This window comes from Cricetulus griseus, chromosome 6 (assembly GCF_003668045.3).
Source record: "Cricetulus griseus strain 17A/GY chromosome 6, alternate assembly CriGri-PICRH-1.0, whole genome shotgun sequence".
In the NCBI taxonomy this organism is placed as follows: Eukaryota; Metazoa; Chordata; class Mammalia; order Rodentia; family Cricetidae; genus Cricetulus; species Cricetulus griseus.
In genome coordinates, this window is record NC_048599.1 from 100,409,430 (window position 1) to 100,431,910 (window position 22,481).

A 22,481-nucleotide genomic window follows, 5' to 3' on the forward strand; every position below is an offset into this window, starting at 1 on the left:
TCAAAATAAGGGGTTTCCAGTGAAATACTGCAGACGGTCTCTGTTCAGTTTCTTTTCTTTCATCCTGCGATTCTGGAACCAGATTTTGACTTGCCGGTCAGTGAGGTTGAGCATCCGAGAGAGTTGGAGTCTTTTCTCTTTGTTTATGTATACATTAAAGAAAAACTCGCGTTCCAGTTCCCGGATCTGGTACTTGGTGTAGGGACAGCGCTTTTTCCGGGACCTCTGGGGAGCCACTGCAAGGCAAAGAGACCAAGGGGTAAGAGAGGCTGCTTGCCCCCACCCACTCTGGCCACTGAGCTAGGGCCAGGCCTTGGCCCGAGTTAGGGACGTCCCTTGCCGCCCGTTGAAAGGCCCTGCCTGCGTCGTGGGGGATGATATATGGGCGGGCACAGGAGAGTGCGGGCGTGGACATGTGTTCACGCCCGGACACACACAGACAGACAGACACACACACACAAAATACACACACACTCCACACACACACACTCCACACACACACACACACACACACACACACACACACACTCCACACACACACACACACACACCACACACACACTCACACACACACACACACACACACACACACACACACACACACACACACTCACACAGCCTGGCACTGAAATAGGAAAACAGAGGGCAAGGCAGGCTCTGAACTAGAATTCGAGAGAAGACAGACTGGAGTGCGCCCACCGGAGTCATCTGCTCAACTCCGAGCTGAGCGTCAGACAGACACTTGGATTAAGTCCAGTTCGAAGATCACCTATCCCCTCCCTGAAAGGCAGGAGACTCCTCTGGTCTCTGTCACCAACTGGCTCCAAACGTCCTTCTATCCTCTAAGGTCCTCAACCCACCCATCCCCACCCAAATAGAGGGAAAGCTCTCCACAGCGATTAATGTCCTCTTCGAAGGCTACCTTAAGCCCACCTAAATTGGTTTCCTATCATAAACACGCTTTACAACGACCCGGGAAATCTTATAGGATGTATAAACCCCCTCGAATGCTTATAAAGTAGCACATAAAACGGCGCAAGCAGAGGGAGGTCCCCGTCGCACCCCCCTCCCCCGCCACCGCCCCGGCCAGCCCTCGGCCCGCGCCAGGCGCCTACCTGTGCCGCCGCTCTTCTCGGCCCCGCCTCCCCCGGGGGGCCCTCGACTTCGCCACTGCCGCCTTCTGCCGCCCCCTTGGGCTCCGGGCCGGGAGTCGCCTTGGCGCAGGGACTACCCCCGCCGCCACCAGCCCCGGCCTTGGGGTCGCCCTTGTCAGCGGAGCCCTCGGGTTGCGGAGGCGCGGGCGCAGGCTGGGGCTGCGGGCCAGCAAAAGGGGGTCCTGGCGCCGCCTCGTAGAACTGATCAAAGCCCTGGGGCAGGATGCCGTTGCGACCCACCGCGCTGTAGAAGTTGGAGGCGGCAGCCGCGGGACCGTGCGGCGGCCCGGGAGCGCCACACACCGGCTCGGGAGCCTTGAAGAGCACGTCTGGCCGCCGGCCGCCGGGCGGGAGCAGATCCCGCTGCATGGCCACTTCTTCGGCCGCTGCAGCCGCCGCCGCTGCCGCCGCCGCCGCGGCGTAGTAGGGAGCGTAGCTCCCGGAGCCGCCGCCGCCCCCACCGGGGCTCCCCCGCCGCCGCCCCCGCGCCGCCACCGCCGCCGCCGCGGTACTGCCACTTGGCGCGCTCCAGGCCGTAGTCGCGAAAGGCCACCTCCCGCACCGGCTGGACGTGAGGCGCCAGGTTGGACGAGTAGGGGAAAGTCATCTGGCAGGAGGATGGCTGCGAAAGGAACGACGGCTTGCTGGCGAAGTCCGACGGGGCCACGTAGTAGGCGCAGCCCGGCAGGTACATGCTGGCTGCGCTCGGGCCGCACTCGTCAAAGTCGTTCATGGCTGCGCGGCGTGCACGCCGGCAAGCCTCGGGCCGCTCCCCGCGCCTCCAACCTGAGCCATCGATTGCACAAGAGGCTTGGGCCAGGATCAACTAAGCAAAAATCCCCACCGGGCGCTGACGTGCAATTCATCTTGATTGATTCTGGTGGTAATTATGTCACGTGACGCCATGGAGAGAAATGTCCTTATATCTATATCAGCGCTCGCCAACACGCCCCGGGACGGCTCCTGGCGCCGAGACGCGCACACGCTGGGGGCGGATCGGCCTCCAGCTCCTGCCAGCTCTCCCAGGGCACTCCCTGACCAGGCTGTGTTGCAGGCCGGTCACCTGCGCGCCGCTGGCGGTTGCCACCGCTGGGCGCATCTGCCGCCACCGGACTGGGCCGCCCGCCCGCCTTAGCCCGCCCGCGCTGCTTTAAGTACCCGGACCTAGGCCGGAGGGGAGGAGGAGGGAGGGAGAAGGAGGGGGAGGAAGGGGGAAGGGAGAGCAGCGGAGAGCGGTGGGGGGAGCCCCGGCCTCGGCACTGGGGACTAGGTGTGAGAGTGTGAGGTTCCCACCCCCACCTTGCCTGCAGCCGCTCCCTCCCCCGCGATGCAGCCACCCTCTGTAGCTCACCGGCTGGGAGCTTGTTGCTTCTTGTTCACGGGCGTAATTGCGACACTCTCCAGGGCACAGAGAGCCCTGATTTACATATTTCTCTGTGGAGTGAGTTCCGGCTGGTAGCGATTTGACTCTCTTGGGTTCTGACACCGGGACAAGAGTACAGACCCTGGAAAAACGACTCTGGAGCACTACGCTTGGCTTGGGCCTCGGTGCCCACTCGGCCTTTTCGCTTCCAGATTTTTCCACTCCTTTCCAGCCCCTCCTTCCTTTCTTACTCTTCACTCCTCTCCTTTCTCTCTCTTGTCTTCCTCTTTTTTCCTTTCATCGCCTCAGTCTGAGACCGTTTTCTCCCCTTTTCCCATTCTTTCTCAGTACTCTTAACTCTCTCTCTCTCTCTCTCTCTCTCTCTCTCTCTCTCTCTCTCCTCTCTCTCTCTCTCTCTCTCTCTCTCCTCTTTCTCCCCTCTCTACCGAGCTAACGTGGACACCCGGAGATCCCAGCTTTCTTCCTTTCCTTAAAGATCTGGGGTCTGATGAACAAAAGGAAGTGAAGTCTAACCCTCACAGCACAAGAGCCCTACTCACCGCCCACACACAAGCCCTTGGTGCTTCAGCCTTCCTCACCCTCTTCTGTGTTCAAGTCCCTCAGACCTTCCACTGTATTGAACTTTCACTGTATTGGAGCCCCACTAAGGCCCGAGCAATATTCGTGCCATACCCCCAAGACTCTTCGGGAGCCGTTGGGTTTGAGGGTCACAACTCCCAGGGAGATCGGTTAGCTTTCCAAGGGCTCTAAGTAGAGTCTACCTCCTCGCTGGACTCTATCACCTGGCTCCACATAGACTTTTCAGGCCCCCCTCCACTTGCTCCAAGGCCTCACTCGCTTCAGTCTGCAGCAATCCAGAAGAGGCCTGGGCTCCCACCCCCAGTTTACCAGTCCTTAGTCTCTCCCCAAATTCAAATCCCAGCACCAAAGGCAGAAGTCTGTCTCTTTCCTCAGTATTCGTCTTCCCAGGAAAACCCCGCATAAGAGGCCTAGGCTTCACAGCTCTATGCCCTGGTTAGGCAGCTCTGGCTGTGTGCTGGTTTCCTCTCCTTCCCCAGGCCGCTGCAGTTCGGGTCCAGTGCTCTCTGCGCACTAAGCCGACTGACAGAGAAAAGGCGGGTGGTCTGAGTTAATATCTATTTTCTAACTGATGTCGCCCCTTCCTCTTTTTTCTCCTCCCTCCTTTCTCCATTCCTCTTTTTCCTCCGCCCTCTCCCACGTCTGCTTCCCTCCCCCCAACATTGCGCAAATAGGTCTGTGGCAGTGATAACTGGAGCTCACCAAGCTTTCTCTCACCTAGCTGTGCATCCTGTGAGACCCCTCCCTTCATCTTCCACCCCCACCCAGATTCCTGCTGGCACCATTCTCCTAGCCAGGAGCCCCCACAACCGCTTTTTTATCTGCCTCTCTATCTCCATCCTAGTCCCAAGTCTCTCCCTTTCTAACTCCTTGTCGACGCCCCTGGATCTGTCTCCTAAAATGGCTCCCCAGACACTGCACAGTGTTCCTGGGGTCGCCCAGGACGGAGGGCAGCGGAGGGGGGCCCCCAATCTCTGCAAGTCTTGGGATGCAAAAAATTTTCCACACCTTCCCTCTGCTCACCCCACCGAGTGGGTTGTAAGGCACACCATCACCCCTAAAGTGAAGTCTGCTGGCCGCCGAAAAGGGAAATGGAAAGGACGAACCATTCAAGTTCAACGACATGGCGACGGCAGCTCCGGCGGGAGCCGTGCTTTGCCAGGGGAGGGTGCGCCATCTGCAGCGGCGCGCTGGCGCATTGGGGAAGGGGCGATGCCCCCCCACCCCTCCTTAGAGTGCAAATCGCCCCCACAGAGCACCCAGAGCATTCATTCCTCGCCCAAACCGCTTTGCTGTTTAGCCCCAGCTCTCTGCTTTGGTCCTCACCCCGAAAAACCCAAGAAAATCCACAGCCTCAGGACCCGCGCGTTCCGCCAGAGAACCTACCGTGAAGACCCGGGCGTTGTGTCCTTGTCTTTGCTTTTGCAGTTCCACCCGAAACACAGGGAGCACACACGGCCTTCGGGGCTCGGCCCGCAGCTCCGAGAACGATAGCTTTCTGCGCAGCGCATAGACGCGATGCGGTAATTTTGAGCCACCCAAGATAAGACACTAACTTGACCTTAACTTTGTCAGGGCGCCCCTGGTATCTGGAGAACGTGAACAGACACTGTCTGGCAGCACTCGTAAAAGCTGACTGGGGAAGGGATTCTGAGTCATTTCATTTATTACCACTACAGTTCTGCAAGAAAGCTTTTCCTCCCTGCCAAACTTTAATTATTTATGCTCTTTTAGGAAACGAAAGAAGAGAAAAGCAGGGGAGGTGGGGCGGGGGTGGGGGACACCCAGAGCCAGTCCCTTCTCTGCAGAGCCTACGGAAAAGGTTTCTTAAGTGGAGACTGGAAAAAAAAAATGTGGGGCGATCACCTTTGTCCAAGGACAGTAGGACGGGTGCTGTGCCCCCCACCACCACTGAGGGGAGTGGATGCAGCTGGGAGAGGCCAGTGATGGGGCACACCTCCCTCCCCCACCACCAGACATGAATATTTACAACGATTCTGGATTTCTCCTCCACTAGCTCGCATCCAGGAAGCCTCCCTAGCCTGCCTCCCAAGGGGAGAACCCTTGGGCCTTAAAAGCTTCCCCCCTTCGGCCTTTAGCGTTCTCAGCGGATTGAACAGAAGGATAAACCGTTCTTTTTCATTTTAAAACCTCTTTCTTAGGCAGAAGGCCGCATGGACTACAGCGTTTCAGAAGAAGCCTTTATTTTTCTACGAGGGAACGTTGAGCAATCAGATTTCATTTCTCCTTGGCATTTGCTTCTCATCCTGGTTCCAAATTTCTGCCAGTACTTCAGCTAGGGAAGGAGAAATCGTGCTCTTTGAATTTGTGTGGATCAGTAAAGGGGATGCATTTGGAAAACACCGCTGGACCGACAGATAAGATTTTATATTTAGGCTAATTTTCTTCTGGGACTGGCCTCTAGGAGTATTCTCCTCCATACCAGACTACGGAGAAGAAACATGATGCTATAGTGTCGTTTCTGTCTAGTAAAGATGCCTGCATGTTTTGTTTTAGGGCCTGGGTCTGAGTAAGTCTGGTTTCTTCTTCCTTTCTCAGCCCTCTGGACCTAAGGTCTCAATATGAGGGTCTGCCTTTGTTCAGTTGTTTTCGAAGAGAAAACCTCTCAATGCAGACTCAGTACCACTCCCTCTCTGTCCAGTCAAATGGGGAAATATTCTATCTACAAGACCTTCATACTTCATAACCTTTTCTTTTTTACCTTCCAATTGTTGTGTGCAAAATTTTTAATTGAAAAATATTTTATGTACAAATAAAATTTGCTCCCCAGGAAGAGAACTGGGACATTACCTATGCAGTATTAGAGATGCATTTGTCTTGGTTATTCTTCCTCTAGTTAGAAGCTAGTGTTTATCCCCATGTAACTCATGTATTTTTCAAAGGCAGTAGTATCAAGCAGGTCCTGGCTTTACTTGACTGAGCTCTAGGCTCCAGAGGCATAGGGTGGAACTCCCAAGGGAGCCTGCTGAACTCCTGGTGCAGTTGCCTAAGGGATCTTCCTAGCACTTAGCTTGGTCCTGAAAAGGCTGACCAAAATTTGTCAGAGAGATGTTTTGTTTTGAAATCTGAGGAGTCTCAAATCTTGAGTCTCCCCCTTCCCCCACCAATAATAGCAAGCATTCAAGTTTGAGAATTTAGGCAAAATGGAGTATCCTCGATCTATAAACTCCGAGTTTTCTTTGTGTTTGAGATACACTCACTTCTGCCCAAGGACTTTCCCCCCTTTGACTATTTCACACATATTCTGTCCATAATTTCTTGTAACTGTTTCCTGACTAGCTCAGAAGCCATTTTCTCACTTAATGAACAGCAAACACCAGAGGTGAAACGACAGAGAAAAATAAAAACGAATTTGGAGACCTGAAAAACATTACAAAAGAATCTAAAGCATCTTTAAAAATGAACACCAGCTCCCTAACAACTTGGCTGGGTTCTGGATATTTATTTTCACTATGCAGCTAATATATACAAGGAAATGTTATTTTACAAAATCAAAACAAAATATCCACGGCAACTGTTAGCACAGAAAATAATAATATTTAAAACATCAAGTGAGGTCAGTTGGGGTGAGGCTCAAGGGTCCTTGTGAGAGGGCCTTCACTAAAGAATGGCCATTGGACTTTGAGAAGGAATCTGAACCTTTGGGATGTTGTGAATCTCACTAGGGGCTGGGGGTGGGGCTTAAAGCGCAAAAGAAAGGCAAAGAGTGTGTGTGTGTGTGTGTGTGTGTGTGTGTGTGTGTGTGTGTGTGTGTGTAATGGGTTGTATTCACTGAGAATAAGGCTGGATTGAATCTGTAACAAATGTAGAACAATTCCATCAGAATTTCCATTCAGAAGACCTAGGCTCCTCAAGGTAATCCTGGAAGGACTCAGGGTCTTAAAACCTTTACAAGAGCTGGCCACAAGTATCTCAGAGAAAGGATACAAAGGCTGAGCTTTGATGGAATTTTTGGGTGGTGGACAGGGTGGGAGGAGAAACCTTGATTCTTTCTGCGTTCTAAGAGCAGCAACCACAGCCTAAGAATCTGAGATCTCTCCCACCACGACCGACACTCCACCCAGAGGCTTTTTTTTTTCTTCTTGTGGTGTGGCCTATTGAAGTAATTCAGGAAAGAAAGACGTGGACATCTTCATCCATTCAAGAAGAAAATCATAGCTACAGCATGAGAACATGCTCCTCCTCCCTCGCTTACTCCTCTTTCCTTCCTTGTGCAGCCAAGCTTCAAAACAGGCCAGCAGATTCCCTCACCACAACTCAGTTCTAGGGGTCCAGTTACAGAGTTCATGGCCTTGGCTCAGGGATAGGTAAGGTTGGGGTAGGGGAATCCGACAGTCTTGTCTGGAGATTGTAATTTGTTCTGGAATCCCAGTTTCCTTCTCCTATCTCTGAGAAGGAAACCTTCCAGCATTTTTTACCCAGCAGGAAAGCCTTTGTAGGGCTGAGCTTCCAAGGTATCCCGCCACCCCAAATCCTTCAGGGCAGATGGGGGTTATAGTGGAATCAGGGCCTTTCCTTCCTCCAGAGTGGCGATCCACTTTGTCACAAAAGGCCTCCGCTGCCAAGAAGCTGGAGTTATCCTCAGCCCTTTGCACTGCAATGGGGTCTTAGGACCTGTCTACAAGCTCTTCTACTCGGAGCTCTAGCTAGCTCCTGTTAAATGCTGAAAGAGCTGGATAGAGAAAGAAAAAGAACACGAACAGGTTGGGAACTGAAAAACCCAAACACAATGATTCAATGGAGAGCCCTGGATGTAAACAGCACAGACAATAAGGACAGGTGACCCCAAGCCCCAAGCTGAATGCTTAAAGCCAGTGTTAGATTGCAATTCCCGAAAACCTCTTAGGAGGGTCTCAAAGAAAGCTGAAGGCGAGGGGGCCCTACTGGCCTCATCTCCAAATCTTCTCCTGGCTTTTGGGCTTCAACTGGGAGGATACCCGGGACTAGCGGAGGAGTGGAGGAAAATCCCCAGCCCCAGCACCTCCTCCACGGCCAGGCCTAGGTCCAAAAGGGCAGCGTTGGCACGGCCGCCGTCCCCGGTGAGCAGCTAATAGAGGGCCAGTGCCTGTTCGCGCTGCACCACACGTTTCTTCTTCATACGCCGGTTCTGGAACCAGATTTTGACTTGCTGGTCGCTGAGGTTCAGCCTGTTGGACAATTCCTTCCTCTTCTGCCGGTTGATGAATTCATTGACCAGGAATTCGTTCTCCAGCTCCGCAATCTGCTGCTTTGTGTACGGTTTCCTCTTCTTGCGGGCCCTCCCCGGGGCCGCCCCCCACGGCAGGCCTGAAACAGAGCCCCAACCCACGTCAGCCCGCTCAAATTAATTTCCCGCCCCACAGAGGTTTGCCACTGCTGGCGATTCTCCTCCCTGTACAACTGTCCCTGGCACCCCACCCATCCCTGCCCAAACTGGCTTGGGGAGCATGGGCACCGTTTACCGTCGGGCAGCGAAGGTCGCAGGCAAGAGGCCACCCCGGCCACTTGCACTGTCATGTTCAAGTTGAGCGGGCCTTTGGTGTCTTCCTTGAAGCTGGAGGTGCAGGGGGCCCCCTGGAGCAGAGTTGCAGAGCTTGGAACGGCCCGGCCCACACCCGCGTAGTCATACTTGGTGCCTTTGAGAGCTGAGTGAGCCAGACTAGACTCGGGGGCGAAAGGCGGCCTAGTTCTGCTGCGTTCCTCAGATCCGGTGGCAGCATCAGCCGTATAGAACTTGACCTGTTCTTCGGGTCCGTCCTTGGCGCTTGGAGACTGCAGGCCAAGAGGCCCAGAGCCGGTCAAGTAGGGCTGAGAGAAGCCTCCAAAAGCAGAGGCGGTGGCTGGCTGCGCAGGGGTGCACGAGGCAGGAGTAGCGGCCCAGGGCAGCGCACCGCGAGGGTACGAAATGGGGGGAAGCGCGGCCAACTGACTGCCATTGGGCCGCAGGTTGGAAAAGTAGAAAGAGTCGGGTGACTGCAAATTCAGAATCGAGCCCACATAGCCAGCTCTGTAGAGACTGCGCTCACACATCTCCAACAAAGGGCCTCCGCTGTGCTCGCAACAGTATTTAGTTACAACCCGGAATAAGAGGACCGGCTCAGAGGATTGGACGAAACTTTGCCTGCAGGTTCTTCAAAGCCGGTCATTTCAGCACCGCCTACATCCCCCGACCCGTCCCCACCCCCCCTTCAGGGTATCATGATAACACCCGCAAAGTTGGACGGCTAAGAACTAGGCTCCCAGCAGAACCAAATCCTGTTGAGGGAAGGCGAAGTCCTTGAGAGTTTACAGGCCTGTTTCACAAGCCGGTGACATCAGGATGAGGGTACCTTTGCCCAAGTGTCTCTTGGGAATTTTTCTGACCTGGGTTGGTTTTGCCACCTCATTTCCCGCCAGCTGCCTGGGCCGGACTTGCTTCCATCAACTTTAAGTTGCAATTCATACATTTTCCAGTAAGGGTACTTCTGAGCTTGACTGCAGAAGGTCTCGCAGGGCCACAGACTGTCGCTGGATCTGAGCAAAGACCAATCCACCAATTCCTTTTGTAGAAAGGACCTCTCAGAAGGTCTCTGCCTAAGGCGCTTGGCAGCAAGCATGAACCTGGAGTCCCAGGCCCACAGACAACACAAGAGGTTGATGAAACAATGGAGAAAGGTGTCACAAACTGCTCAAGTGTGGTACCTAAGGATTCCTCACACCATTCCCGGTGTTTGTTCCCAGGAACTATGTTCTTAGTGCTGTTATCCTGCCCAGCCCCCCCACCCCCCACTCCCCCCTCAAGTAATTCAGCATTTCCAGGAGCCAATCTTGTGCAAAAGCGACATTCCTTTTCATCTCCTGGATTCACCTTGAGAGCTACTCCTTATAAACCAGAACTCCTAGATGTCCAGGTAACCAGCTAGCTGCGTTCCTTGTGTTGGTGCCTCCAGGCACACCGGAGGCTGCGGGTTCTAATCCCTGAGGCAGACCCTTGTGGGGAGTCCAGGAGGACTGAGGATTTCTTTTCCTTTTCCTTTTTCTTTTCCTTTTCCTTTTCCTTTTCCTTTTTCTTTTTCTTTTTCTTTTTCTTTTTCTTTTCCTTCAGAGACTATGGGATGCACGCCCTCGCTTGCCTGCAGCAGGACCCACGGTCCCGGAACCAAGCTGGAATTGGTTAGGCCCCCAGCTCTGGCAAAGAGACCACACAGGCGCCGCCGGAGGGCAAGGCTGACCACCTCGCTGAGACTTTATTGTGTGAGTTATGGCGACCAATTGGGCAGCTCTCAGGACGCAATCAGCCCCTTCCTCTGGCTCCGGGGCACACGGGGGTGGAGTGTGGGGCGGTAGGGTGGGGGTGGGGGAAGTCTAGGGCTCCTCAGGGCACTACTAGAGTTTCCTCCATCTCAGACACTAGGGCAAGCACTCCACTCTGGGAGTGGGAGAAGGCATAAGTTTCACCTCCAGTTTTCGAGGCTCGGGGGGGAACACAAGCCTTAGGTATCCGATAGCTTCCATGTATCTTAAAGAATTCCCTTTTCTCTACTGGAGATTCCTTGGCCTGAAATTTCGGTTTTAGGAGTCCTTCAGCGCCTTCAGCGCCTCTGCCTTATGCATAGCGATTCTCAGGGAGTTACAGTTTTTAGAGTGCATTTTTAGACTTTAGACTCTGGCTGCCCTAGAGCTCTTTTTTTCTCTCAGGACTAAATACATAAAGGGACTGTGTGGTGAACCAGGAAAGATAAGGACAGCCTCTCTCTCTCTCTCTCTCTCTCTCTCTCTCTCTCTCTCTCTCTCTCTGTCCTCTGTCTCTCCTCCTCCTCCTCCTCCTCCTCCTCCTCCTCCTCCTCCTCCTCTTCTTCTTCTTCTTCTTCTTCTTCAGACCCACTTCATTCCCCAAGGTTTTCATTTTCTAGGTCTGGCAGACAAAAGTTCTTTTCAAGAAGCTGGAGACCCCAAGGGAAGGTGCGGAGAGGAAAGAAGGCTTGACTGGGAATGTGGGGAAAAAAAGCATCTGGCTGAAGACCGGAATTGCAAACTCTGCCAATGCCGCCGAACGCCCAGGAGATGGCGAGCGTGCTCCACGCTTGGAGAGGCGCCGCCGCACGGTCAAGATCAACAGTGAAGGGCGGTGGGGCGGACTTGGGGTCGCCTGCGCTTGCGGTCACGGCCCGCTGCCAAGGCGCTGCGGACAGTCTCGGAAAGCCCGGATTGTAGAAGCTGACCCAGACAGCGGAGCCAAGGGACCTGACTCGAGGAAGCCTGTGGCCGCGTTTTTTTGTTTGAACTTCAGCCTCTGCCCCAACGCCCTTTTCACCTCTCGAGTCACGAATCATCTGGGATCTTGGTCCCCACCCCAATTGCTAATAATATGCCAAGTTTCAGAACAGCACTCAGCCTCTTACTGAAGGAAAGAAAAGCCTTTCTCCAAACTCCCTTGGCCTTCCGGGCTCCCCACGGGCCTCGCTTCCAGGGCCTCAGCCACTTACCCCTTGCTCTCCGCCTCCTCCCGCAATCCCGAATATAAAAGGCACACATATAAATAACAAAGCCTTCATCTGTTCCTCATTTAGCCATCAATCCAAATACCACCAGAGAACATTTGAGCGCAGTTTTAATCTTTAGCAAACCCTATTTCTCTTAGGCCAGCGAAACTGACGTGCAACTGCAGATGAAAGGAAAACCTCGAGGCAATTCCCTCTACCCAATATAGGAAACCTGAGAAATGGACCTGGGAGATGAAGTGTGGCCTGGGAGGCTAGAACCTACAAAAAAGAAATGAGGGGACAGAGAGGATGGTGGTTGGAAGAAAACTAAGGCCCGCTTTTTTGATGAAGCACATCTTGTGAGAAAAATAAAGAAGACATTAAGTGATACTTCCTTAAGTGTGACCTCCGGGATGGTGTGACCCCCCCTTTTCAGGGGTTTGTCCTCCGTAGATTGAACTGCATTCTGCATCTATACTTGTCTATCTCTGCCAGTATCTCCCCCTCTATAAACAAAGTTGGCCCCTGCAGTTCGCAGTAAAATGTGAAACAAGGCAAATTGGACCAGAGAAAACGAAAGTACCAACTTTATGCCCCCGTATTTTCCCCAACTGCCCTAAAAGAGTCCTCCTACCACAAGAGTTCACATACTGTGTGAACTTTTAAAAATCTATTTAGCTAACTTGCGCATCAGAAAGTTAGCTCATGCTAGATTGTAGTAGTAGCTAACAACAAGGAGCCCCGCGTTTTTTGCGGCCATTGCCCTGGACGGCAAAGAGAACTTACAAAAAAAAAAAAAAAAGTTCCTGATGCCTAAACCTTGTGCATAACTGCTAAGATATAGAATAGTGGTTTCAGTTGTCAATTGCTGCCTGCAGAATGGGGTGTCTGAAATGTTTCTTTTTTGCTTGCCAAGTATGGATATATGGCTTTCTCTCATTTCTGAATTTTCTTAGTGAAGATATTTATAATGGACCTTCTTCCGGGTCCCAAACATCCTAGTGAGTTTGTCTCTACCCAAGCTCCCACATTCACATTGATTAGAAAATAAATAAAACTGTTAAATAAGTTGATAATACTGAAAGAAATAAAATTTATTGATTTTTAATGAATTGGTCTGGTTTAAAAAACGATCATTTTAGACATCACAGATGATATTCTCATTTTAAAACATCACTATTTGTGTCAGAGGGAGGTGGGCAGAAATAGAACATGGAAGTTTCAGAGACCAGAGCTGGTGTTGTTTCCTTCATCTACAGATGCTGAGGAGAGCAAGGTTTTATAATAAATAACAGTTTCTAGAGACTTCGAAACCTTGAAAACCACACATGTATGAAGACTCAGTGGAAACAGAGAGTTCTTTTATTTATATCTCCCTAGGAGTAAAAAGTGATTTTTAAATGCTTGAAGCACTGCTCACACACATTGCATCTACAAAAATAGTCTCAGTCGCATAGATATGCAACGTTTTGAAAGTAGTTTGGCATCACTTTCTGAAGTGTCCTTTTTTCCTCTTGGTCTTTAGAGCTCCGTATTTTTAAAAAGTGTTTGATGTTTTAAAGCTCTGAGAGGCCCATTCGTTCAGACAATTAACTTCTTCATTAGGTCCTGGGTAGAAGTTCCCACCAATGGCCACATTGGCACAGTCTCTTTCCAAGGACCGAGGATACGGTCTCAGCTCCATTCCCACAGACCCAAGGAAAGGGGTGAATTTATAACATTAGGAGTCACTCTGCCAATTGTAGGTATTTAAATAGCTGCATCTAGAGTTGGGGAAATGAAGGCGTTCATGAAGACATACTGTTTCCAGATTATAAGATTACAGCTACAAGGCATGCTACAAACACACAAAATAGCAAATGAGATTGCCAAATATATGGGGAGATTGTCTTCATTTTAATGTTAATTAGGTAACTGCTTTCAAAGCCATCTTTTGCCTTCCACCTCCAAGTTTCAGATTCTCCCTCCTGTGATCCTAAGTCATTGAGTGCCTAGAGCTGTTTCCACTTGCCTCGGGGAAACTTCTGAGAGCTAATGATTCAATTACACAATCACAGGGTGTGAATGGCTGAAAACAATTCTGGCTTAATAGATTATGAGCATAGTCAGTGCTGGAAACACATATAAAGTCCTGTTAAAAAAATAAACCTCTAAATCCAACAGGCACTTCTGAAATTCATTTTGGGGAATTATTGGAAAATACTTCAAGTTTTTTTTTTTAATATATATATGTATACTGGCCTGGAGACAGAAACAATGTTTAAAAAATTCTAAAAACAAACCTAGACAAGAACAAAACCAATAATAAGCAAGAAAGAAGGAGAATTACAAAGTCAATTTGGGCATCAAAACGTTTTAGAGCCAGATAAAGTTTGAGAGAAAAAAAAATGATTCACAATGCTTGCCATCCTAGGCAGGGAAGGGGGGAATTAAATACATTTTCAAGTCTTTCCAAAGGTGTGTTTGGAGACAACTGAAAGCATTTAAACTGTCCTGGCCCATATTAGGAGACAGTATCTTTGAGCTTGGAGACGATTTTCTTGTCCTTCACTCTTCGATTCTGAAACCAAATGGTTACTTGTCTCTCGGATAGGTTCGTGGCAGCCGAGATCCGCCGCCTCTTGTCCTTGTTAATGAACTTGTTAATGGCATACTCGTTCTCCAGTTCTTTGAGCTGCAGTTTGGTGTAAGGTACCCTTTTCTTCCTTCCCCGTCGGTAGACACACATGTCCGGCTGATTTAAAGCCACATCCCCTGGCACAAACAACAGCATGGGAAAATTAGACTGAGATACTTGGGGCACCCAAGCTTCAAATTGTGTTATGTGAGTGTATCTGTGTATGCATTAGTACTGGGCTGCGGTAGAGAATAAAGAAAATGAGATTGTTTATACTTTATTATTATTTACACAGACATATTATTTACACATTATTAAAGAAAGACTATTTGCACTTCAAGACAAAGGCTAATTTGATGGATCATCATGGTTTTTCAAACCGGCATTTTAACAAGCCTGGGTTTTTATGGTCTGGTTATTGGGGAAAGCTCATAAGGGCAGTTGCCAGTTGCATACATTCAAACACACACACACACACACACACACACACACACACACACACACACACACACACACTTCAGATCTTTTACTCAAGCTTTAATTTCTGTTCCTGTGTTTGGGGATTTATGAGCTCTACGAAGCTTTAGTAGTCATTGTAACCCCACTTGAAAAAGTGGGGGCCCAACTCTGACACCTTTTAGGAAAGAAGCCTTTTTAGTTAGTAGGGTGAGAAAGGGAGAGGAGGGGAGGGAGGGAGGGAGGGAGGGAGGGAGAGACAGAGAGAGAGAGAGAGAGAGAGAGAGAGAGAGAGAGAGAGAGAGAGAGAGGCAAAAGTAACTAAGATCTTGAACTTTAGTGGGTAAAAGCACCTTGCTGCACGGGGAAGGAAAAAAATTGCAGAGGCAGAGGCGGTTTTAATGGGGAAAGTTACATATTACAGAAACTTGACAAATTTTTCTAGCGTGTTAAACCTGGTCAGGCCCGGAGCCTAAGTAACTACTCCCAAGTAGGGGTTTTTCTCCTCCACCCTCTTCCCCGCGTGTTCTTCTCTTTTCTACATTGCTCCTACCTGGAAAGGATGACTTCCAAAAATGGGACCCCTGTGGCTGGTCCTTGGCACAGTACACCTGGCTGTTCCACCCGTTGGCTAGCGTCCAGGACTGGTAGCCCTCCATGGAGATGTATGCCTCGTGCCGAGGTTCCCCGGATCCGAAAGTGGACACCATGTCGATATACCCAGGCACGTGCTGATAGGGACTTGTGTAGCCCTGGTAGAACGACACCTCCTTGGCTCTCGTGGGCACCTCGTTGGTCGGTACGCTGCTGCTCGCCAGGCCCGACACGTCCATGTACTTCTCCACCGGGAAACCTCCAAGAGAGGCATGCGGCGACGACTTGAGAGCGTTCTGCTGTAAGCCCACACCGTGCGACATGCGGCAGCTGTAGTAGCCGTTGCCGAAATGGTAGCCATAGCCTAGCGCTGGAGCGCCCGGGGGTGCTGCAGCAGTCGCGGCGGCCGCTGGCGCGGGACACTCTTTAGCCACCGGAGCCTCGGGGCGAGTGGCGATCACAGCCGAGGATGACGACGATGAGGAGGAGCCTGTGCGCTCAGAGGTGCCCGGGTATGCGAAGCTGGAGGCTGCCGCCGCCGCTGCAGCTGCTGCAGCCGCTGCGGCTGCCGCGCGTCCGGTATGTGTCCCCGCGAACACCGGCGCCGACAGGAAGCCGCGACACTGGCCCGGCGCCGCCACAGAGGAGGAGGAGGAGGCCGGCGCCGCCCCAGCGGCCCCGCCGTCCGCCCGCAGCCCGTCCATGTCCCAAGTCCCCGAGCGGCTCATGGCCCGGCCTGGCCCGGCCCAGGCCCCGGCCTCGGCCCTGCGCAGGACACCATGGCGCGCCGCGCCTCCTCCCTCCTAGCTGTGCTCCGCGCGGCGCTCGCTCCCGCCCTCTCCCTCCCGTCCTCTCTCCCTCCGCGAGCCTCCCGCCTCCTGCCCGCCCCCCGCCCTCCAACAGGTTAGCTCATCGCGGGACGTTTATAAAAACGAAGTTCAGGTTGGGAGGGGGCCTGGGCCGGTCGGGGGGCCGCCTCCCGCCCCGAGGGCGCCGGCCGGGGACCGTGCCATTGGCTGCTCCAGGCCACGTGAGGGTGGGGGCGCGGGGGAGCCTGGCTCCCAGCCGGGGTCTGGTTGGGACCCACCCACCGTGCCCCCACCCCTCCACAGTCCTTTGGGAGGCCCACCTCCCATTCCCGCCCTCCCCCCCCTCCCCAGATGCAGGAGTTTGCTCTGCAGCCACCCCCTCGAGTTGATTGCGCGACGGCCCATCTCAGGCCTGTCTGCAAGGCGGGCGCTGAGGCCTCCACCTCGTCTCCACCGACCGACCGCTGTTTTTTGCCACCTCTCTTCGGTTCCTCGAGCTGCACACCAAAATGATGATGAAGGACAGAGGTGGTCAGAATAATGTGAAACAGAGCAATCCTGTTTTTTGTTTTTAAAAACCTGTTGCTTAGTCTTTCGTTGTTCTACCTTTATACCCCAAATTCGAGACAGCTCATTTTTCTTACCTTGAACATACCTAGCGGGCAAGAAACATTCTACACATAGACCAATCAGTCGGAGCAGATCCTTCCTATACAGACATCATCGGTCCACAACCATACCCTTGAGGCTCATCAGAGACTTACAACTCACCCCAGAGCCGAAAGCTTGACAGTTTTCGCAACTACGAAGTTCACAGATGCCAGGTCCCTCTCCATGGGAGTCACTTCGCCTGGCTGGCTTACCTCCTCCCGGGGCGGGTGGCAGAGAGCAGGAGGAGAAAGCCACTCAGCAGACCGCCACGAATCTTCTGCGCCTCGCCCACAGCCTACTGGCCTCTAGCATTTTGCAGCCACCACCCCCCCCCCGCCCCGTTACTCATACCAATTAATTGAAAACTTCACTTTCCCAGGGACTTTTGTTTCTCTTCCTTTCCAGGCTGCCAACTGGAGAGACTTGAGTGTGCCAAGTTAAAGAATGTTTTTGTTCCCCCCCACCACCCAATAAGTGAATTTGGAGCTGGTGATAAAAGCCATCCAGAAGGGTAGGCTCTTGTGGCAGCACCCGAGGAGCTAATTCCCAGTTTTGGGTGTATATCTTCTAGAGTGTTAGATATGACAGCTCTAATCACTCCTCCGCTCCCAGTCATTCTTCTGCCCCAGAGTCCCAGCATAACTATCCTGGGATCTTAGCAATTTATGGGTCGCTCCTGTGAGTCCTGAGTTGAATCTAGAGCTCCTGGAGCAATACTAGACTTGGTGAGTCAAGAGTGCTGGGTGGATGTAAGAGCCTCCAAGCGAGCCAATTTATCTCTTAAGAAAACCACTCCTCTAAACTTGTGGTACTGAGACCAGCTTGTCACCCAGCCCCATTGCCCTCTGATTGAAAATAGGCTCTGAGAAAGAAGAAGAAAGAGGAGAAAGAGTAAGTTCTTCCTGGGCCTGGTCTGGTCTGGCCTTGCAGGGTGGGCTGATGGCGTTGGGAGTGTTGACACAAAAAAACACAGTAACCATAAAAGGCTCAAATAAAGGGGGGAAAGTTATGGGAGAGGTACTAGAATAGAGAGGTAAGAAAATTTGTTTGACTTTTAAAAGCCCTAGACAGGTTCATGGTCAAATTCAAACTGGGAGAGTCTCTCCTGGGCTTTTGTAGAATGTGATGAATAGCCATTTGTTGATCGGGATAATTTTGATTACTTGAGAGAAGGCAAAAGTTAGCAGTGGGAGCTGGATTGCATTTAAAGGGGCAGGTAGTGAAGTTGCTGAGCTTTTGAAAGAGATTAACAATCAGATGTTTTACTTTCCCTCGTTTTTTACTTTTTGTTACCCAGAAAGAGACAACATGGGAGCTCTTGATATCTGCCAGCCCCCTACCGTGTTTCAAGCACTTGTTGAAATATTTTAAACACAAAACAAAATAAACCAAAATAACTGGAACCAACAAACTTGCAGTTCCCTAAAATGCGGTCTTTTAGTGGATTTGTGCTCTTTGGCTTTTAGTACCAATTACATATTAATTGGTAATTAATAATATACTAAGATATATTAAACATTATATATTTAAAATAAAAAATAAAAGTAAAACATGAAAGAAGTATTTGTCATGCTCTGTGATTCCAGTTCACACATTAATCTTAGCTTACTTTTTCATGCAAAAAAGTAAGTTGTACTTCACTGGGAGGGAAATTGAGATTAATGCTCAGATTGAAACCTCTCAATATGGCCTTCTTCCCAATACTACTCTGTGGTGCCCTTGTAGAACTTGGGGTTCCTCTGCCAATTTCAAAGGTTATTCAGAAATGAAGGAAGTTTTGATGAAAACATTTTGCCCTTTGTTATCCCTGTTTTTCTGTGACTTCAACAAAGTTAAATCTTAGGCATGTAGGAGGAGCAGGTTTCACTAGGAAAAGGGCTCTTAGAGGCCCCATAGGTAGAGGTCCCTAAATCCCAGCACCCCAGGGAAGTTACTGCTGTTGGGCCATGGTGCTGAGGGTTACTACTAGGCAATGCTAGGATTGCTCTTTAAGGTCCATAGTTTATAAGATGATAGGCAGGTATGGAGAGGTTTCGGAGGTTGACTGGGGAGAAATGTTTTCATTTAGCTGTGTATCTTGTGTGTCCAGATTGTATTCAAGTTGAAATTTAATTGTAATTCCTCCCCTTTTTCTTTAAAATTTGAAACACAGACCTACTCTGAAACCCAAGTAGCTCAAAATTCCAAAAGGGGTGGGATTACAGGCATGAGCCACTATGCCAGGCTTATAATCATTTTCTTCAGATGTCCAAGAGTACAGGGTGAGCCCTATATTTGTATGTGGGTATACCACAGTGAAAATTTAACAAAAGAAACAGGTTTTGTTAAGCAAAAGAGTTTTGCAATGACAAATCTCTCCAAATACTTACCCATTGCTCTTTGATTTTTTTTTTAATGTTTCCCGATGTTTGGTGAAAAACCCACGATGTCCTTTGTTGCTCAAAGTGCACCTGAACTCCCCTTTCTCCTTCACTTGCTCCTATTCCTTCTTCGCCTCTGAAGAGGGAATTTTGAGAATTCCTTTAGAGAACTGAATCTGTGCTGGAGTCATATCATCTTTCTTGTAGATCTTACAAAATCTTTCTGGGGGTGGGAAATGGATGGGTACAGGCTAGGGTTTAGACTTGTTGACATGTCCTACTTTCCAAGATAGCAATGAGCTCAATTAACCACATAATTGCTGCCTGTTACAGCCAGGATGGCAGCAGGGTCCTATCAGAATGGTGTTGTGGGAGATTCCTTTGAAAGTATGTACCTTCATGGTCACAACCAGGAAATACAGGATACCCTAATAATTGACTTTTGAGAAACCAAAGATTCAGTAGAAAAAGTCTCAATTTGGAAGCAAAAGCTTCAGTGGAGTAGAATTGGCTGCTTGGTGTTCTTATCCATGCCTGTCTGCTGGCTCTAGGGCTTATTTTCCCTCTCCAGCTAATAAGCAACTTACTCATGCTGGGGAAAGAAACACACCAAAAGAACAAACAAAGTATAAAATACAATCCAAACAACAACAACAAGAACAATAACAAAACAACAAAGTCTAGCAAAGAAAGGGGGTTTTAGTCACTAATAGTCAGAAAATAGAATCCTGTGTTTGGGGCATTATCTATCTATTTATATTTCGAGTTGGAATCCTTTTGGGTTTAGCAACAAAATTAGCCTCTATTAAAGGAAAATCTCATGCAAAAACAAAGACCCCCTCCATATACCACATGATTCTTTAAAATTCTAAGGTTACCTCTACAGGACAGCATGACATTTTTTTTTGAGATGGAGAGAACTCCCAGCCTTGGACCATAGGAAATAGGGAGGGTCTTTCCTTCCAAAGAAGTACTAAGCTTTACTGGAGAGGAGGCTCTGGGAAGATAGGGCAAGAGCTGAAGGACCGAATAATTTCCTCCTTTCTTTCTAAATAGAAGCGAGGATTGCAATTTGCTGTTTGCTCTCACATTTTGAAAGTGTGAGTTTCTAGCAACACTTTTCTAACTGGCTAAATGCTTACTGTCAGCTGTGAGTCCAAATAGAAGCTTATTACTATTTCACATCATTCACATTCTCTATGGGCAATCCACGTTATGGATATCAGCAAGGCAAAGGGGATGAAGGGTTGGAAAACGCCTAAACATGTAGGAGGAGCTGAGAGGCTGGTGAAGGATGCCAGTGGTGGGGTTCCGGATCCCTGAAAGGAGCCCGCAATTCCCTGCGCGTGGCGCTAGGTGTCTCTGCAAGTTCTTGGGTCTGTCTGGCACATAAACTCCAGGCAGGCGGCGATTCTGAGCAGCCTCAGAGTCCAGGGAGAAAGTACCCACCCAAACCCTCACCCACAACCGTCCTAGGGTAGCCTGGAATTGCAGGCGAAGGAAAACTGAAGCGACTGGGCCGGGCTGATCCAGGCGAGGCAGAGTGCTGGGTGCCTGAAGTTCGCCCTAGTGAAGGCAGGCTTGGTTATTCCAACACTTACCCTCTCCTGTAAATCGAAACCTGGTCGTGAGAACTGCTCTTAAACTAAAGAAAACATGCCAGGCCTAGAGATGCTTGCTCTCCACACACCACCTTCTGCAGCCCCTTCTGCAGTCTCTCTCCAGGGAGACTCACATCAGGTTGAGAACTGGTGGTTTGTACTGACTGGTGCCCTCTGTCAGAAAGGCTGGCTCAGACCAACGCACCATGCAGCTCCGTTCCAGCTCCAGCTTTATTCTTGACCCATCCCTCTGCAAATCTGGGACAATTTTTTACCCGAAGTCACAGGTCAAATGTTTAGCACTTCACCTGGGGGATCATCTGTTTACAAGAAATAAATACTTAGTTTGGAGGCCTAATCCCACCCCAGGGGGAAAGAAAGGAAGGAAAGGAAAAGGGGAGGGAGGGAGGGAGCAAGGAAGGGAGGGGAGGAAGGAAGAAAGAAAGGAAAGGAGGAGGAAAGAAAGAAAGGGAGCAAAAGAAACAGAGGTGCTGTCCTTTATTTATGTCATTCTTTCCAGAAAAACTGTGCTTTTTGGATAATATGGAGATAGTTTTTCCTGTATGTCACCTCACTCTCCCATCGTAAACATCCCCATGGGCATAGGCTAGGTTCTTGTGTAATTGAATGCCCTTGTTCTTTGGTGCTAGGTACTTTGAAGACACTAAAGGCTGAAAACTAGGACAATTCTAGCACTGTGAAATGTTACTGTCTGCTACATGCAATGAAATGTCTTTCACTGTGATAGTTTACAAGTGTACTTGCTGCAACAAACATTTGCGAAATGCAATATTAGTATTACTTAAAAGATGCAAAATAACTCCAAAACCCCTAATGAATGAAGGAGTTGCGGAGAAACGGGGTGTTTTCCATTTCCCGAGCTCGGGCTTGGCCAGCTTTTGGAACCAGAGGCAGCGAGTCCTAGAAGAAGGGAAGAAATGGAAGGCCCAAAGGCGTCAGAGGAAGTGGGCCATCTTCCTAGGCCGCTGAGGCTTATGCGACTGAAAAGCAGCTCATAGCGGCTGAAACCGCGAGGAAAACAGATGGGGGCGCCAAATGACAGCAATAAAGGCATCCGCGGATTTCCGTCCCGGCTGAGCGACCACTTGCAGCCAGGGTCTTGGCCCCCCATGGAGCCTAGCCTAGAGCAGAGTCTCTTATAGTCTCTTGGGTAAGCAAGGATTGGGTAGAAGGACCCTTCCTCCCAGGACACTGAAGCAGTGACTGCCAGGACCGGTGGAACTGGGCATCCTGTCTGAGAAGCAGGTGGGGGCGACCGCAGGGCTGTGCTCCTATCGTGCCAACAACAGAACAGCACAGCAAATAGAGTAGCGGAAAGCCTGCTGGAGGAGAATGCAAATGCCAGGAGCTGGGTGACCACGAGGGTGGGATAGTCACTGGGAAAGGGGTAAAGGTGGATGCTGGGTCAAGTTCTCAAATGGAAGCCATAGCCCACCAGACAATTCTTAGACTTCGAGCCTATCCAGCTTTCAACTCACGACTTTAAAGAGGTGGGATTGACTTTCTCAGCAAAGCTTGCTTGTAGAAATAAGTTGGCGCCAAGGGGGAGAGGAGAGAAACTTTTGGCATTGACTATATATGTTTACACATGTGTATAAATATACTTCACACCTCACCTCCCCTTACATTCCTGACGCGCCCCCAACGGGTCCAAGGTTAAAAAGAAAGCGCCAGCCGACAGATGGGCAATTAGATCGGGGTTTGCCCCCTAACACACCCCAATGTGCTGGGTGTGTCCCAGAGGGAAGGAGGGGGCTGGGGTTAGGGTCTGAGTTGGTGCTGTGACCAGGATG

The 22,481-nt window shown here is 50.4% G+C and overlaps 3 protein-coding genes across 3 annotated transcripts; all 3 read right to left on the reverse strand.

Moving 5' to 3' along the window:
* On the reverse strand, nt 1-1,887 carry LOC113836269 (homeobox protein Hox-D11-like). The gene is given in 4 exon segments (XM_035446180.1): nt 1-236; nt 1,116-1,142; nt 1,145-1,626; nt 1,628-1,887. Coding segments are annotated over 4 exon segments (1,005 nt in total).
* A 6,298-nt stretch (nt 1,888-8,185) lies between these two features.
* Nucleotides 8,186-9,147, reverse strand: Hoxd12 (homeobox D12). The gene is made up of 2 exons (XM_027420049.1): nt 8,580-9,147; nt 8,186-8,424 (listed from the first exon to the last, which is right to left on the reverse strand). The coding sequence occupies exons 1-2, from the start codon at nt 9,145-9,147 to the stop codon at nt 8,186-8,188; spliced, it is 807 nt and encodes a 268-aa protein (XP_027275850.1).
* A 4,935-nt stretch (nt 9,148-14,082) lies between these two features.
* Nucleotides 14,083-15,974, reverse strand: Hoxd13 (homeobox D13). Its single transcript, XM_027420050.1, has 2 exons — nt 15,206-15,974; nt 14,083-14,333 (listed from the first exon to the last, which is right to left on the reverse strand). The coding sequence occupies exons 1-2, from the start codon at nt 15,972-15,974 to the stop codon at nt 14,083-14,085; spliced, it is 1,020 nt and encodes a 339-aa protein (XP_027275851.1).
* Nucleotides 15,975-22,481: the final 6,507 nt, after the last annotated feature.